The 16,103-nt window shown below is 44.9% G+C and overlaps 1 protein-coding gene across 1 annotated transcript in view; it reads left to right on the top strand.

Moving 5' to 3' along the window:
• LOC119652275 (high affinity cAMP-specific and IBMX-insensitive 3',5'-cyclic phosphodiesterase 8) overlaps positions 1–16,103 on the top strand; it is a 485,640-nt gene that overhangs the window by 248,044 nt on the left and 221,493 nt on the right. The window contains exon 4 of the mRNA XM_038056299.1: positions 5,553–5,649. Coding sequence (XP_037912227.1) covers positions 5,553–5,649 — 97 coding nt within the window. The remainder of the gene's footprint in view (positions 1–5,552; positions 5,650–16,103) is intronic.

The raw sequence follows: 16,103 nt of genomic DNA on the forward strand, positions 1-16,103 counted from the left end.
GTGGCTTTGTGTTAAGCCGCCAACGCAAAATTTAATTACTTCATTTGGTGGTAAGTAATTACTGTCAGAATTAATAACATCAGGAATTAAGTAATACCATCAAGCCAAATTATTATACTTGGACGGGTTGAATTACTGTATTAATGTGGTATTAACGATTATATACTGTTACCACAAGAATTTGAAAGACTGGTAATGTTAATACTTGGTGGTAATCCTCTACCATATTTTTGTACGCTTACCGCTCTCACCTTCACTTTAGAATTACCTGCCTGTGTTTTTCGATGTCATTACTTTCCAGTCGTTGGTTTCGAATAGACGATTATAATGTCCTACATTGATGTCAGTTGCGTTAGGGCTTCGGAGCGCTGCATACAAAAGGAAATAGTGGAAAGCGAAACTCACTCAACCTAAGTCAGTGACAGCCGCACTATTGTTCATGTAATTCTCCTGCAGCACGATTTTGTTTGGTAAAATTCGTCAACTTTAAAATGGCTCTAGACGCGCAACAACTCATCTGAGATTTTGTAATGAGTCAGAATGAGTGACTATGGTTGTTTCTGCCGGCCTTTTGGTCGTTTCCCATCGTCTTCAACGTTCAGACAAATTTTGGCAAATGAATTCTCATTATCGCGAATTGCGTGAGCATACCATCGAAGATGCCTCTCCCGTAATTTTTCCTCGATCGGTGCAACCCCATATCAACCGTAAATATTCTCACTTCGGATGTGATCAAAAGGTTTCATGCCACTAGTCCAACGCAACATCTTCGTCTCCATTATTGCAAGACATCGTTCATTATCTTTTATAGTCGGCCAATACTCAGCACTCGGTCGCCTTCTACAGAGCTGACGACATTGCGGTAAATTTTAGATTTGACAAGTTCATTAATACTCGATCACAAAGAACACCAGCTGTGGAACGTCGCTTCATCCAGGTTGCGCCAATGCGTGAAGAAATTTCAGTGCGCAGATCTCCATTGGCTAATAGCATTGACCCGAAATATTTAAATCGCCCAGTTATGGGCAGATCACTGCCACTGACAGTGATGGTACTACTACTTTCGTGAAGATCGGTCGTCAAAAATTCTGTGTTTCAATCTGAGATCGTGGTGCATGAGACGATCATTCCATTTTTGAACAAGTTGCTGGTAGACGCTTAGAAAACATAATCTGCATAAAGTAAGGTATAGGGCGCTGGATGGGAACAAATAGAAATGGTGAGAGAGCGACGTTCCTTGATGAACACCGTCAGAGACAAGAAGCGGTTTTGATACAACCGCCGGACTTCGAACTTTACTTTTCAGATCATAGTAGATGAGTTCAACCCAGCTCGTTGTCGTTGAGCATACCAGATGATTTCGGGTGGCATACAGTCAAATGCTTTCTCCGAATTTAGAAATGCGATGTAAAGAGGGCGATGTTCTCACGGTATTTCACCACCGCGCAGCGTGGATTGCGTCAGTAGTTCCGCAAATCTTGACCAATCCGTCTTGAATCTAGGCTATTTGAATGATTTTACAAATGCCGTTGTCATGAATTCATTAAAAAAATCTTAATGCATAGCAACCGTATCGGACGGTAATTTAAACATTCTGCTATTGAAACTGTGGCACTTTCTTGCCACAGGTAGAACTGTTCTACCTTCCTCAATAACCCAATTGAAGAATTCACTGAACCACAGTGTTGGGTCTCAGCTCTTCGCTTTCCAGAGTCGACATAGTCAGGTCCTGTTGCTTTTCATTTGTTCATTGTTTCCTCGACTTTAACAGCGCTGACAGTTATGTCTCTATGGTTTAGCGTGGGTACCAGCCTCAGGGACGTAATCCTACGATCTTCTTAAGACACGGACTGATTTTGTGACCACAATTAGAGCCCCGTTGAGACAAGCAACAACGGTATCAGTCTAAACTGAGTGCATGGCTAAGTATCCATATTGGTGGATGCAAGACGTACCTAAATATCTACCGAACTAAGGAGTACGGCACCCGTGTTGAAACGCAACACCACGTCGAACCCCCATGAAACTCCCAATAGGGGAACCGCAACAACCGAGCTGAACGCACATACAACAGGAATTGTCCCGAAGTATTTGAACTCGGGAGCTATCCCCGGTTCCATGGTGCCAGTATACCCCTGGTAAAGTTTCGTACAGATCTTTGTAATCGACTGACCAAGTAACAGCGATCGCTTTCTTTGATGCCTGGTTCGTATTCTTATAAAATTTTCCAATTGCGAGCGTTGTATTGTCGAAAAACCTATGATTACGGCATTTCTTTTCACGGGCCTTCATTTCAACATTATGATTTTAAGGCTAAGAATCGATGAACGCCGCTTTGTGCATCGTGTCGTTAACTCGGTTCCATGGTTCTTCCACATGCGCAATAGTTGGTAATTGCGTAAGTGAGACCGTTTCTACTTTCTTCTCACGAAATCGCCACATTTAATGCGCGGCGGCCGTGCGCAGTTCGTTCCCCATGCTGTTTTATCGGTGTCTCAATTCGCAAGACGGCAATCTACGGCCGATATTGAAGTACCATAGTCTCATAGGGCACGGCTTTGCAATCAGTGACGGTGGCAGAATGTCGGCACTTATGAGACTATAGTCGATTTGCGGTTTACTGTTCCCCCTTTAAAATGTAGGAAGATGAGACAATCGTTTGATCAACCATGTATTCATAATTATAAGGTCATGGGTGTCCGCAAAATCCACTATACGCTCGCCACCCTCATATCGTCCTTCAAGCCCTTCTCCCCATGGTACCTATTTCCGCCTGTCTCTTCACCTACATGACCATTAAGGTTGCCTACAACGATGATATAGTCGGCAAGCTGTTGCATCCAGAAATTGCCAAAAGGAATCTTTCTCGGCATCAGGCCTGTTTGTGCTGTGTATGCGATGAAGAAGTGAATAGCGCAATCAGCTGATGTCGCAGTTTTGGCACCAGATCATTGGGTTTTTTGTAGGTGCGCCTTTTCCGAAGGGCTTCTACCAGTTGCTCTGTCTTTCGAGGACCGGGGCTCGTCCTGCTGCGTCGACTGAGCTGAACACCCTAACTTCTTTCCGAAGCGTATGACACTCAACACGATCATTTTGTTTGTTTTTTTTTGGATGCATTTTCTTGGTTGGCCTGTCCTGGGGCCTGTCACCAAGAGAGATCAGGTAGGATTTAACATAGTCGAATAACCCCACCTATATTTTGTTTTACTGAAGATAGTGCAAAGTACGCTCCTGCTTTACCTGGGCTTGGGACCAACATGCTATATAAATAACATACCACGTACTATTACTAACTTCAGAGTAAATATCGGGGTGAAGAGTATTTTGAGGTCGGCAAAACTCCTGCATGTAAAGAATTGAAAGTCGTACACGAACAACCAAATTTACTGTAACGCAGGAGGCAATTTTAAATATAAAGCACTGTAATTTCGCAATACAAAACCGCAAACACCATTTAAGAGTTTCTGCACTTTATCCAGGTCAGGCCTATGACCGATTTATTTATTTAATTTAACGGACAACAAACAGGGTAAATTCAAATTAATTATTGTCCTCAGGTGGAGGAGAAAGCAAAAAACTTATCCTACGTTTAAATCTACTTAAAGTAGAGAAGTTAAAAGGACCAAGCTGTTCTGCGTTGTAATTTCGGAAAAACCTAGGAATCGGCGAACGAAAGTAGACTTCGAGCTCTGCGAAGAGCACGTTGAAAATGTCTGCGCTACGTGTGTTATCAGACGCAGGGCGGTAGGTGATCTCGTCAGCAGCGGAGCAGTCCATCAGACCCGAGAAAAGTTTAACAAATGTGCATAAATCTAGATAGGATCTACGCTGTTGTAGGAAGGGGAGGTTCAGGAAGCGGTGGCAAGAGGGGTAGTCCACAAAAGGAAGCTTTTCTTAAAGAAGAAGGAACGGGTGAATTTACGTTGCACATTTTCAAGGGCAAGACAATCACAGTTGCGGGAGAGTGACCAGATCATGGAGCAATACTCGAGGGTATTCCTCATGAGGGAATTGAAGGGAGATAAGGAGGGTTGGATGGAGTCAAAACCAGAGGAGGAGCGAAGTGTATAGCCTCGATTGATGACATCGAGGCAATGAGTGTCAAAGCGGAGCTTATTGCCGAAAGTGACTCCGAGGTCTTGAGGGGAATGTAAGCAGGATAAGGAATGTCCGTTAAGAGAGTAGGAGAAAGAAGTGGGTGACGATTTTAGGGACTAGCACATAAAGTGACACTTTCTGACGTTTAGCGCTAAACCATTAGTCGAACTCCAACGAACCAGAGTGTCCAGGTTAGATTGAAGGGACAGTCAGTGCATAGGCGACGATATAGCGGAAAACAGCTTCAGGTCGTCTACATAGAGCAAACAGGGGCAAGTAAGGAGGGGAGGAAGGTGGTTAATAAAAGAAAAAATTAACAGGACCCAGAATCGATCCCTGTGGGATGCCAGAAGAGGGGGAGAAGGAGCCGGGAAAGCCATCAAAAGAGACGCAGCAAGATCGGTTGGTAAAAGGCAAGCTATAAAACAAGTGGTATGGGGACGTTTAGGGACGAAAGTTTGGATAGAAGTATCTTGTGATTTACGGTGTCGATGGCTTTAGCGAAGTTAGTGTAAATGGTATGCACTTCTTGCCGTGAATTTAGACATTTGGCGACAAAGTTGGTAAAGTCAAGCAGGTTGGAGCAGTGGACCTACGTTTAACGAAGCCGTGTTGCTCTTTCACTATCTCTTGGCCAGTGGGCGGACAACCAGTCGCTAACATAATCTTTTCAGGATTTTGGAACCGGAGGAGAGGGGGGAAATGGGGCGGTAATTCTCGGCAAGCGAAGGATCGCCACTTTTGTGAATGGGGATGATGAGAGCCTCTTTTCACAAGCCGAGAAAATGATTCTCTTCAAGACTTTTGTTGAAAATAAGAGATAGGGGAAGGGAGATAGACTTACCAGTTTCGAGCAAAAAGAGGTTTGGAAGACCATCGTAGCCAGGCCCGACATTAGCACCAAATTTGCCAATGAGGTACTCGACAAGGATAGGAGTAAGAAGGGGAATGGTAGGCGATGCAGGGCAGGCTACATCCACTATCGGGAGGGATTCGGAGGAAGGAGGGGGAACATAGACTGACGAAAAGTAGCGGCACAGTAAATCACAAGATAGTTGGCGGGAGTTAGCTAAGGAGCCAAAGAATTTAATGGACGGAGGGGATAACTGGGCAGGGCAGCGAGAGTTGCAAATGTGGGACCAGAAAAGTTTCAGGTTTCCGCGCTTTAGTGGATCTTCCACGCTGGACAAATATATTGATGCAGTCGATAGAAATGAGCCTATCCCGCTTCTGATCGGGACAAAGGATAAAGAAGAAGAAGATCCGAAAATTTCGATGTATGGATGTCCCCACGCTAATAAACCCTTAATAAATACTTTCATTCATGAAATTGTTTAGGTTGGGAAATTATCAATTTACACGCTAAACAAGTTTGACTAAATGCATTTAAACCTTTTCAATTTTTTACCATTCTTACCATGATTTATATTGATTGAAGTCATGTTTTTTTTCAGGGGTTCACGAAGAAGGATTCAATTGTCACAGTTACGGGATATACAAATACGGGTACACTAAATGCGGTACATTCTGTGGTCCGCAGGGCAACAGGAAGTAAGTAATTTAGTAATTCTTTGCATGTATTTATCACGATAAAAATGTTGTCTGGGAGTTAAATTGAATTACAAGATTTCATAAATTATGAGACATAAAATACATAGAAGCATCTTGGTTCACATATACCTAAATTCTCTTATTTGTGAAGTTACTCATTAGATATTTCATCAGGGTTAAAAAATTTAAAGCCAACGAGTATTCTGTTAATATGAAAATGTTATGTTTTCCCGAGAAAAACCAATTTCGCCTTTTCTTATTTTCGAAATTATATGTATCTTATTTGATATTTTTTTTTTTGTGTAAACTTGCGGCAGTTAGTATTTATTAAGATCCTTTTAAAATAACAGTACCAATGAGAACCAATTAGCCTTTAAAAGAGCTGGATAAAGCCTTCAAGTTTGACCTCAAGTTATTTGATAAATCAGCTACATTGTAGTCATCCCACACCAGAGGCTCAATGGGTGAAAAATTTCGCTCATATTACTTTTAACTATCTAGAAAACTTAAACCGTTGTTGTTACGGTCATCAAGGCCCAATGATGATATGTGCTGTATTATATTTTGTAAGATTGGTGTTGCCCCTTAAAAAGATGATTTGCCCACAGTTGGCAGACTGATCGCTAAAAAGAGTTAGACTGAGCTTATAAAGCGATTTTCACTATGTCATCATGGACATCTGTTGCAACGGATCTCATGACCCACTTGCATTCGTAGATAGGATTTCTAACGACGGAACAATTAAAGTTGTCAAAGTTTACCAATCCTTGTTGTAGCCACTAAAATCAAATTTCTCCATCACATGCTCGAGCAGGATATCATTGAAAGCCTTCTCCTATTGTGTGTCACAAATTATCATGGCTGCGTGGCGCTATGATACAGCAGTGCTTCTTAGTCTTCACCGCTATTTTGCAACAAAAATCCAGTCTGAAGCCAATTCCTTGTTTATGCCTTATTGATATTGTAAGTGTGAACCCAACATCAAATTCATATCCATTTGTGAAAAATCTGATTGAATAAAGCATTAGAGTGCTCCAACGGGATGTTCTTTAAGGTCCAGTCATTGCTTCGGAGCAGGTTTAAAATGAAAGCATTCGGTGGACCTTCGATACCTTTTAAAAACATCATAAATTATGCAAACGAATTCGAAATCCAGTATTGAAAGCCAGTAAAGAGCTAGAAACCTATTAACTATAGTCACCTAAAAAATTGTATATCCCGGTTCATCATGGATGTTGAACTTTATGCTGCCCCTCTGTCTGTCGCTTACACAACATTCATTGTGATGATAGTCTGGATCTTATTGAAAATAGGGGAAACAATAACAACAATCGGACACCGGAAGCTCGGCGCTTCAGGAATGAAAGGTTTCGTGGTTTCTTTATGTAAGGATATTTGGGTACAGGATGGCTCCATTTCTATATAGTCCGTAGTCTATATACGTTGAATATAACCGATAATCAATTCGATGTGATACTGACGTATTTCATTTGAGGCGAAAAAGGTCACTTTAATCTCCAATAACTTCGTTAGTAATAGTAGGATTTTGCAATAAACATTTTGGGGATGTAGAACGAATGAAGGGAGGCTCGCAGTTAATTTTCAAAATATTATAATGTACCTGTTACCTGAGCAAACATCGTAACGAAGGGTATTTTGAGGTCTAGATACCTTTTCTGTGGATCACAATAATTTTTTCAGGTTTTTTGGTTGGGTAGTCTCTGAGAATGGGTCCTTGAAGCAATTGACACTTTTCGGACCCTCACCCTAGTCCCTCTTGCAATCAACATCAAACCTAACCTGCTTCGAAAAGTACTAATCGAGACCCTTCCTTTAATACCCCGAATGACTATATTCGGTAAAAAAATGTCTTTCTTTCAGCGTCCGGTGCCAACGTTCTAGCATTCCATTGGATTGCGGGTGGTATGCAGTAGTCCGCTGGCGTTTAAAACCAAGGAGTTTGCCTAACTCGGAGAAAAGGGTGGACTCAAATTGCATTCCCTGGTCAGTGATGATCACTGCAGGGACGCCAAAGCGAGGTATCCACTCTCGACAGAGGGCTTCAGCACATGAATGCGCCGTAATGTCTTTCAGAGGTATTGCCTCAGGCCACCGCGTGAACCTGTCGATGATTGTGAGGCAATACTTATAACCGTGCGAGTCTCGCAAAGGCCCTATTATGTCGAGGTGTATGGTGTGGAAACGCTTGGTAGTGCGGGGGAATGAGCCCACTTCTTTCCTTACATGCCTGGAGACTTTACACTTTTGGCATGCGATGCACTCTCTGGCCCAGGAATTGATATTCTTGTTCATGGAGGGTCAGAAGTATTTTCCGGTGACTAACCGGTTTGTTGTCCTGATGCCGGGGTGCGCCAAGTCGTGAACTGCGTGGAACACTTCCTTGCGAAATGTGGCCGGAATGTATGGCCGAGGTCCCTTTTCCGAGTCTTCGCAGCAGAGCGAGAGGTTTGAGCCGAAGATGGGCAACTCCCGAAATTTGTATTTGGGGTTGGACATGAGGCTCTGAAGTGCTGCGTCATCCACTTGCGCCTTGGCAATAGCCGAGAAATCGAGTGAGGCGGGGATGTTAACTTCGGAGACACGAGACAAAGCGTCAGCAACAATGTTGTCCTTCCCGGACACGTGCTGGATGTCTGACGTGAACTGGCTTATGAAGCTCAGGTGTCGAAGCTGACGAGGGGACGCTTTGTCGGGCTTCTGTTTCAAAGCGAACGTGAGAGGCTTATGGTCCGTGAACACTGTGAACGGCCTGCCTTCTAGGGAGAAACGGAAGTATTTGATGGACAGGTATGCGGCGAGCAGTTCGCGATCGTAGGTGCTGTAGTTCCGTTGAGCGGGATTCAACTGCTTCGAGAAGAAGCTCAACGGCTGCCAAACTTGGTCCACCTTTTGGTGAAGGGCAGCACCTACTGCGATGTCAGAGGCATCAACAAAAACGGCTAGGGGTGCATCTTGATGAGGAAATGCCAAAAGTGTAGCATCAGCCAGTTGCTGTCTGGATTTATTGAACGAGCAGACAGCCTCTTCAGACCACACGATCTCTCGTGTGTCTTTTGTTTTGGGGCCAGACAAGTACGCGTTCAAAACGGACTGGTGATGGGCGGCCTTGGGCAGGAAACGACGGTAGAAGTTTAGCCTGCCCAAGAACCTCCTCAACTCCCTCACTGTTTTTGGACGCGGGAAGCTTGTGATTGCTTGCACCTTGTCTGGGTCGGGCTGTATTCCTTCAGAGGAAATGAAGTGGCCGAGGAATCTCACCTGTTTTTGAAGGAACTTGCACTTCTCAACGTTTAAGACTAAACCGGCCTCAAGGAGACGTTGAAAAATGCACTCGAGATGGGCTAAGTGCTCAGACTCAGTAGAAGAAGCGACCAAAACATCATCCAAATAGACGAAACAGAAATCGAGGTTTCGCAGGACTGAGTGAATGAACCTTTGAAAGGTTTGCGCCGCATTGCACAATCCGAAAGTCATCCGGGTGAACTCGAAGAGTCCAAAGGGTGTGGATATTGCCGTCTTTGGAATGTCTTCAGGAGCTACTGGAATTTGGTGATAAGCCTTGGTTAAGTCCAAGGTTGAAAAGATGCGGCAATTCGCGAGGTGATGCGCAAAGTCGTGGATGAGTGGAATTGGATATCGGTCAGGAACAGTCTGTGCATTTAGCCTTCTGTAATCCCCACATGGGCGCCATTCGCCGTTTGGCTTAGGGACCATATGCAGTGGGGAAGACCAACAGCTGTTTGAGGGCCTGCAGATACCCTGTTGAACGAGTTGTTCAAACTCTTTCCGTGCAATTGCCAGTTTCTGAGATGGAAGAGGACGCACCTTCGAGAAGATCGGGGAACCAGTAGTGATAATGTGGTGCTGCACATTGTGCTTCACTGGTTTGGAGAGACTACAGTTGGTAGTAATCTGGCTGAACTTTTGGAGAAGTGCCCGAACACGAGAGTCGGTAATGTCTTCTAAAAGAACGGAAAGATTATTGCCTGGGTGAGATACCATATGTCCCGACGAATTAAGGTTGGTCGTGGAATCTATAAGAGACTTGTTTTGCAAGTCCACCAGCAATCCATAGTGACACAGGAAGTCTGCGCCTAGTATGGGGAAGCTGACATCCGCCAGGATGAAACGCCACGAAAACGTCCTACGCAAGACAAGACTCACGTCCACTTGCCTATACCCGTACGTGTTTATGCGGGAGGAATTTGCTGCCGCAAGTTTGAGCGGTTGTGGGAAAAGTTGATGTTGCCGAGGTACGGGAAGAACCGAAACCTCCGCACCAGTATCTATGAGGTAGCTGCGCCCGCTGAGGGGGTCGAAAATAGTTAGGCGACGTGGCGCTGCGTTCTGGGTGGCCGCCGCCAAGACCCCCCGCGGACCTAGTTTTTTGCGGTAGGAGAGAATCTACACGGTAGCGTACATCTTGTCGCTTTATCCCCGAATCTGCGGTGGTACCAGCAAATCCCTTGGTCCGTGGACTGTCTTGACGACCTGCTACCTGATCGCCCTTTTCGGGTGGCAGACCGCGAGCGTGCTCGCGATCTGGCGCCCGAACGCTGAGCGTCCAACGTCGCCCGCATCTCGGCCATACTGGCTGTTAAAGCAGCAATCTCGCGCCTCAATTCACCCACCTCATCCGACGGTGGTTGAACGGCCGCCAAGGTTGGGCGTACGTACACCTCCTGGACCTGGTCGGCCGTCGCTGCCAGTTCCTCCAAGGAACCGGAGACGCAAGCGAGGATCGCCTGGGTGCCCTCCGGGAGCCGACGCAGCCAGAGCGACTTGATGAGGTCGTCGCCGATCTTGCTCCCACCCAATTGCCTCATTTCACGAAGCAATTGGCTGGGAGTTCGATCACCCAACCTTAAACCCGCCAGCAAGTGGTCTAATTTTGCCGACTCGCTTGCCGACAGGCGCCTGATCAACTCGCTCTTGAGCTGCACGTACGATGTCGACTTCACCACGTCGGACACCAGAAGTATGGACTCTTCGTCCAGGCCGACCACCGCGTAGTTGAAGCGGGTCGCGTCCGATGTGATGCCGGACATTTGGAATTGTGCTTCCAAATGCACGAACCACAGCTCGAGGTTCCGCCGCCAAAACGGAGGAACGCGTACGGCGAGGGCGGTCACTTGCGGGTCCGATGGGCCTGCCGCGTCTTTATTGTCAAAAGACATTTTTCTTACAGAGAAGTACGAGATTGAGATGTAAACGCGGTGAGTTTATACTGAAACGCGGTGAACTTTACACCGACACGGCAGGTCGCACCCACAAATGCACGCACGAAACGAGAAAAAAACGACGAGCGAAGCGGACGCTCTCCAGCGCAGACCAAAAATACCACCAATGAAAATGGAGAACTCGCGATGCTAAACACCTCCTCGCCGTCTCTTGCAGCGATTTCAATCTTTTATTACTATTTTTTTTTTAACTTTTAATGTATTGAACAATAATTTCACTTAAAATAAATTGCAATAATGATTCGCTGCTGCGGCCTCTTTGGTGAAGACGGCGTCGATGTGAAGGCGGCGGCGGTGGCGGCGGCTTCTGCTGCAGCGATGGTGGCGGAGTCTTCGGTTTCTGCCTGATAGCGGTGGCTGTGGCAGTGATGCTGGTGTCGGTCAGCTGCGCTGATCTTGACGGCGAGGGCTGCAGTGACGGCGGCGGCTTCGACCTCTGCGGCGATGGTGGAGACGATTCCGGCGGCGGAAGTGGCTGCGGCAATGATGGTGGCTGGGGCTGCGTTGATGGCGTCTGTAGCGACAGCGGTGGCAGCTGCTGCGTCTGTGGCAGCACCGGTGTCCGCTGCTGCGTCTGTGATGGCAGCGGTGGTGGTTGCGGCGTCTGTGGCGACGGGGACAGCGGGGCTGCAGTGACGGGGGCGGCTTCGACCCCTGGAAACGACTGCGGCTGCGGTTGTTCACGCAATTATGGTGCGTGCTCCGGCGTCACCAATATGTGTTATTTGCGCTGCTGCTGTTCTTCGCCCGGGCCGTTGTGCCGGTTACAAAAAGACGACCTCTGACGCTGTCGGAATTGGATGGTGTCTGGGGCTGCGGTGCTCTTCGGGGTCACCAATTAAGTATTTAACATTCTTTATTTAAAATATTTATTGAATACTTATTATTTATTAATAACAAATGAATTATTGAATTCATTCTATTTTCAAACTCTCTAATTACAAAATTGAATTGGCATGAGGAATTATTGAATTCGTTCTCGAACTCATGGCACACTTTTCTCCGATCTTCCACTCCCGTGGCGTGCTACGCAAAGTGGATAGATCCGCGCCATCTATTCGCTCGCACTCGCAACATTCGAAATAAATTTCGAATGCTGCGAATCCTGCCGCGCCACAATGATATCATAATACCCCCCATTTGAAGCGTTTAGAAGGTAACAGAGGTGAACGCTACGATTTTTCAACGCGCTTTGAGAGAGGCAATCTTCCTGAATCATACTCTGTTTTCCCCCGGGAGATGGGGCTCAGAGTTAAACCCTACCAGTTTGACGTGCAAATAGTCCCGATTTGGGCCACCATAACTTTTTAAAAGTCGTAATTTTTAACGGGCTCTGAGAGGGGCACGTGCCTCTTCGTCTTGCATACACCACGGTAGGGTTGAAAATTAAAGCTTTGCTATGACAACATGAGAAAAATCCACTTTGGAGGGCCATAACTTTTTAAGGGGGGTGGCGGCGATAAGCTTTCATCAGAATTGAAGACAGAACCGCCACTCCCCTTCTGCATAAAATCCTCACACCCTACGGGATTTGGGTTGAATACTCAATCATTACCCCAATTTTCATGTCGATCGGGGGAATAGTTTCGAGGTCTATCGATCACATACCGTATAAAAACACCTTCCACAATAGACCACTATTATTCTAATAACCACGGTATCACTGGTAGCTAAATTCATTATTTCTTTAAAATACCCCGAAGTTACTATTATCACAAAAGGTGAATTCTTAACCTACCAAGAGAATAAAGTTATAAATCCCGAAATGATTTACATTCATAAAGAGAAGTTAAAAAGTTCTTCAAAACTTTTTAAACGTCGTTATAAATAAGCTTGTAATATGTGAACACTGCATGGAACTCCAAATTGTCATGTTCCCAAGAAATTAATAATTCAATTTCCACCATTTATTGAGCGTTAAAATGTTCTCCACATATCAAACGACAAACTCTTGTTGGTGCTCTTCAACTTTCACAGTCTTAAAGTGCTCGACTTGAATTTGATTGACAAAATATGGTAAACGTAATTTGAATAATTTTTCTTTTACAATCTCCCTTTTTGATAAAATTAGAGATTAATATCTCAGATAAGGAAATAAGCGGTGCCCGCGGATCAATTTAATTTATATATGATAGTTATATAGTTAGTATTTATATATGCGTAATTCGACACTGACAATTCATGATGCCTTGAGGTACAGCAAACTAGAAGAGACAATTTTGATGCATTGTTGCTTGATTAATAATAACAGAGTTTACACCAAACTTTCCAGGATCGCGTTCCATATTAGGTTTTTAATCATCACAAAATTTTGTGATAAATTTAAGTATGAAAGTTATTTGAGCAGATGTCCGATTGGAACATATTTTAAAGCCTAGATTTCATAAGCTTTTCGAATTGTTCAGTTGTCTTACTGTAAGTTTGAACTTTTTAACGAATTACTCCTTTATTTCGCAAAAATGTCAAATGTGAAATCCAAAACCGGACTCATAATGCACTCACCGGGGCGTGTCATTTAATTCTCCTGACAGTTATCAACGACGCAACAACCGGTGCCCCGACATCCAGTCACGGTAAAAATCTTCTACCACCAGTGAAATCTGAACTGCGACCTTCTAGTCCGACAGTATAACGGTCTAAACACTGAGCGACCCGGACTGAGGTTTCAATTTAATTATTGGTTAATAAATGTGCGTATATGTTAGATATATACGCAAGTTAGATGACTGAATGGTGACTTCATAATCACTAATGACATGACAATATTTCCGAAGCATTACAGGTTGATAGCAACCCATGATGTTGCTAGAAATTGATAAGGAAGTCATGTTACAAGGAGTGGTAAATTCATCTACTATAGGTGGTAAGAGGAGGTGAAAGTGGAGTAGATATTGATGAAAATATACTGTAAATAAACACATGATCTTTCAGTTTACCATATCCGCATTCCCCTAAGCAAAGTAAGATGGGGGGATTCTGGAGAGCACTCCTCTTTTTCTTTCATCACTAGTGGCAATGTGCTTTTGTACTCTGGAAAGCCATGCGGTAACGGAGGCGAATCCAGTGTCGGGTTGTTTCTGACGGGTACCGCAAGGCGGGCTCTATTGAGGTGGGAGCCGATTTCTGACCGACTTTTATCTATAAGATTCGAGTCAACGTTAAAGAGCATTACAATGGAACAATGCTACACACCAATGGAGACTTCTGATATAGCAGAGAAGAATACGAGCAATTAAACGCAGTTCAAGGGAGGTTTTCTAAAAATAACATTGTGTTTGTAATGGATGATCTGAATGCGAAGGTGGCATCTGACAGCACCTTGCTCGAATATGTGATGAGGAAACACGGTCTTTGCAACCACAATGGTGAGAGTGAGCGATTCGTGGATTCCTGTGTCTTCCGCGTCCCGTCATTGGTGGCACATTATTCAAGTTGGGTTTAAACTAACTGACGCCATACGAGCAATCAGATCGACCACTTGCCGATCAGCAGTAGATTTAAGAGTTGTCTTCTATATGTGCGTAACAAGAGAGGCGCTGACATAAGCTTCGAAAGGGATCACTATCTGATGATCGCTTACGTTCGGCCACGTCCAGAAGGGACATCTTAAAATCTGGCTGACTGCGTACGCCGTGATAAAAGAGAATTTTCCATTGCGGTGGTTAAGCATGTGGAAGATACTGCAGAACGCAATGATTTCAGAAATGTATACCGCCTCACTAAAGAGCTTGCATGGTCGACTTCTCATCCACGATGAAAAACAACTAAAAGGTGGATAGAATCGTATCACATCCGACGAGGTTCTCTTGTAGATGAAATGGCTAGTCACCGTAATTTGCGGATCCGAACTATTCTACCAAGCAAAAGAGAACCCATTTCGGCCATCAATTAACTCACTGATCACGGAGTAAATCCACTGGGCTTAACGGTCTCCTCGCAGAGTTAGTTATTGCTACTGGTACTGCCGATCTGCTATTTCCATTCGTACGGAAATCTTGGGATTCCGCCACCTTTCCCAAAGAGTGGAAGGAGTAGATGATTATTAAGATTCCAAAGAAGAGCACCCGTTTCGAATGTGGCAATTACTAGCTAGTTAAAATAATCCTGGAACTTAAAAACATCTCGGGGGGTTTGATCGACAGAGAACAGGCTGGTTTCCTGCATTGACTACATCAACTCCCTGCGAAACAATGCGCAGAGTTTAGATTTTGACTGCACCCGATCTTCATCAATTTTAAGTAAGTTTCGATAGGATGAAAGGGGAGTGTATCTAGAGTGCTCTACTCAGGAGGGACATTCCGAAGAAACTAATAGCTAGAAACAGGGTGATGGCGCGAAATGTCACATGCTGCTCCAAGGCCAAACCTTAGGGAATTTCGAGGCCCAAAGCGGAGTCCGCCAGAGTTGTATTCTATCACCGATATTATTTCTTCTTGTTATCGGTGATTTTCTTTGTCTGAAGAACTTCAATGAATTAAGACATCTTTCCTCCAAAGCCTCGACTATGGTGATGACCTCTGTTTTCACCTTGGCCAAATGGGTCTGGATTTAGAAAGAGAGGGAGATGGGTTGAGATGACGAACACAAACAAAACCAAGGATCTCAGTCTGATAGGAACGCAAACTGAATGTTGCCCGACGCATTAACAGCGCTAGATCTGCTTTGACGCCTTATCACATGTTTCCAAGGTAAACATCCCCGCCTCACTCGACTTCTCGGCTATCGCCAAGGCGCAGGAGGATGAGGCAGTACTTCAGAGCCTCAAATCCAACCCCAAATACAAATTTATGGAGTTGCCCATCTTCGGCTCAAATCTCTCTCTCTGCCGCGAATACTCGGAAAAGGGACCCCGGCCATACATTCCGGGCACCTTCCGCGAGGAAGTGTTCCACGCTGTTCACGACATAACGCATCCAGGTGATGCCTGGATGCAGCACGACAAATAAGCAAGTCACCGAAAAATACTTCTGATCCTCCATGAATAAGGACGTCAATTCCTGGGCCAGAGAGTGTATCGCATGCCAGAAGTTTAAGGTCACCAGGCATATAAGAAAAGAAGTGGGCTCATTCCCACGCACTACCAAGCGATTCCACATAATACACCCCGATATCGTAGGCACTTTGCGAGACTCGCACGGTTTCAAGTATTGCCTCACAATCATCGACAGGTTTACCCGGTGGCCTGAGGCACCT

Source organism: Hermetia illucens, chromosome 1 (genome assembly GCF_905115235.1).
Source record: "Hermetia illucens chromosome 1, iHerIll2.2.curated.20191125, whole genome shotgun sequence".
Lineage (NCBI taxonomy): Eukaryota > Metazoa > Arthropoda > Insecta > Diptera > Stratiomyidae > Hermetia > Hermetia illucens.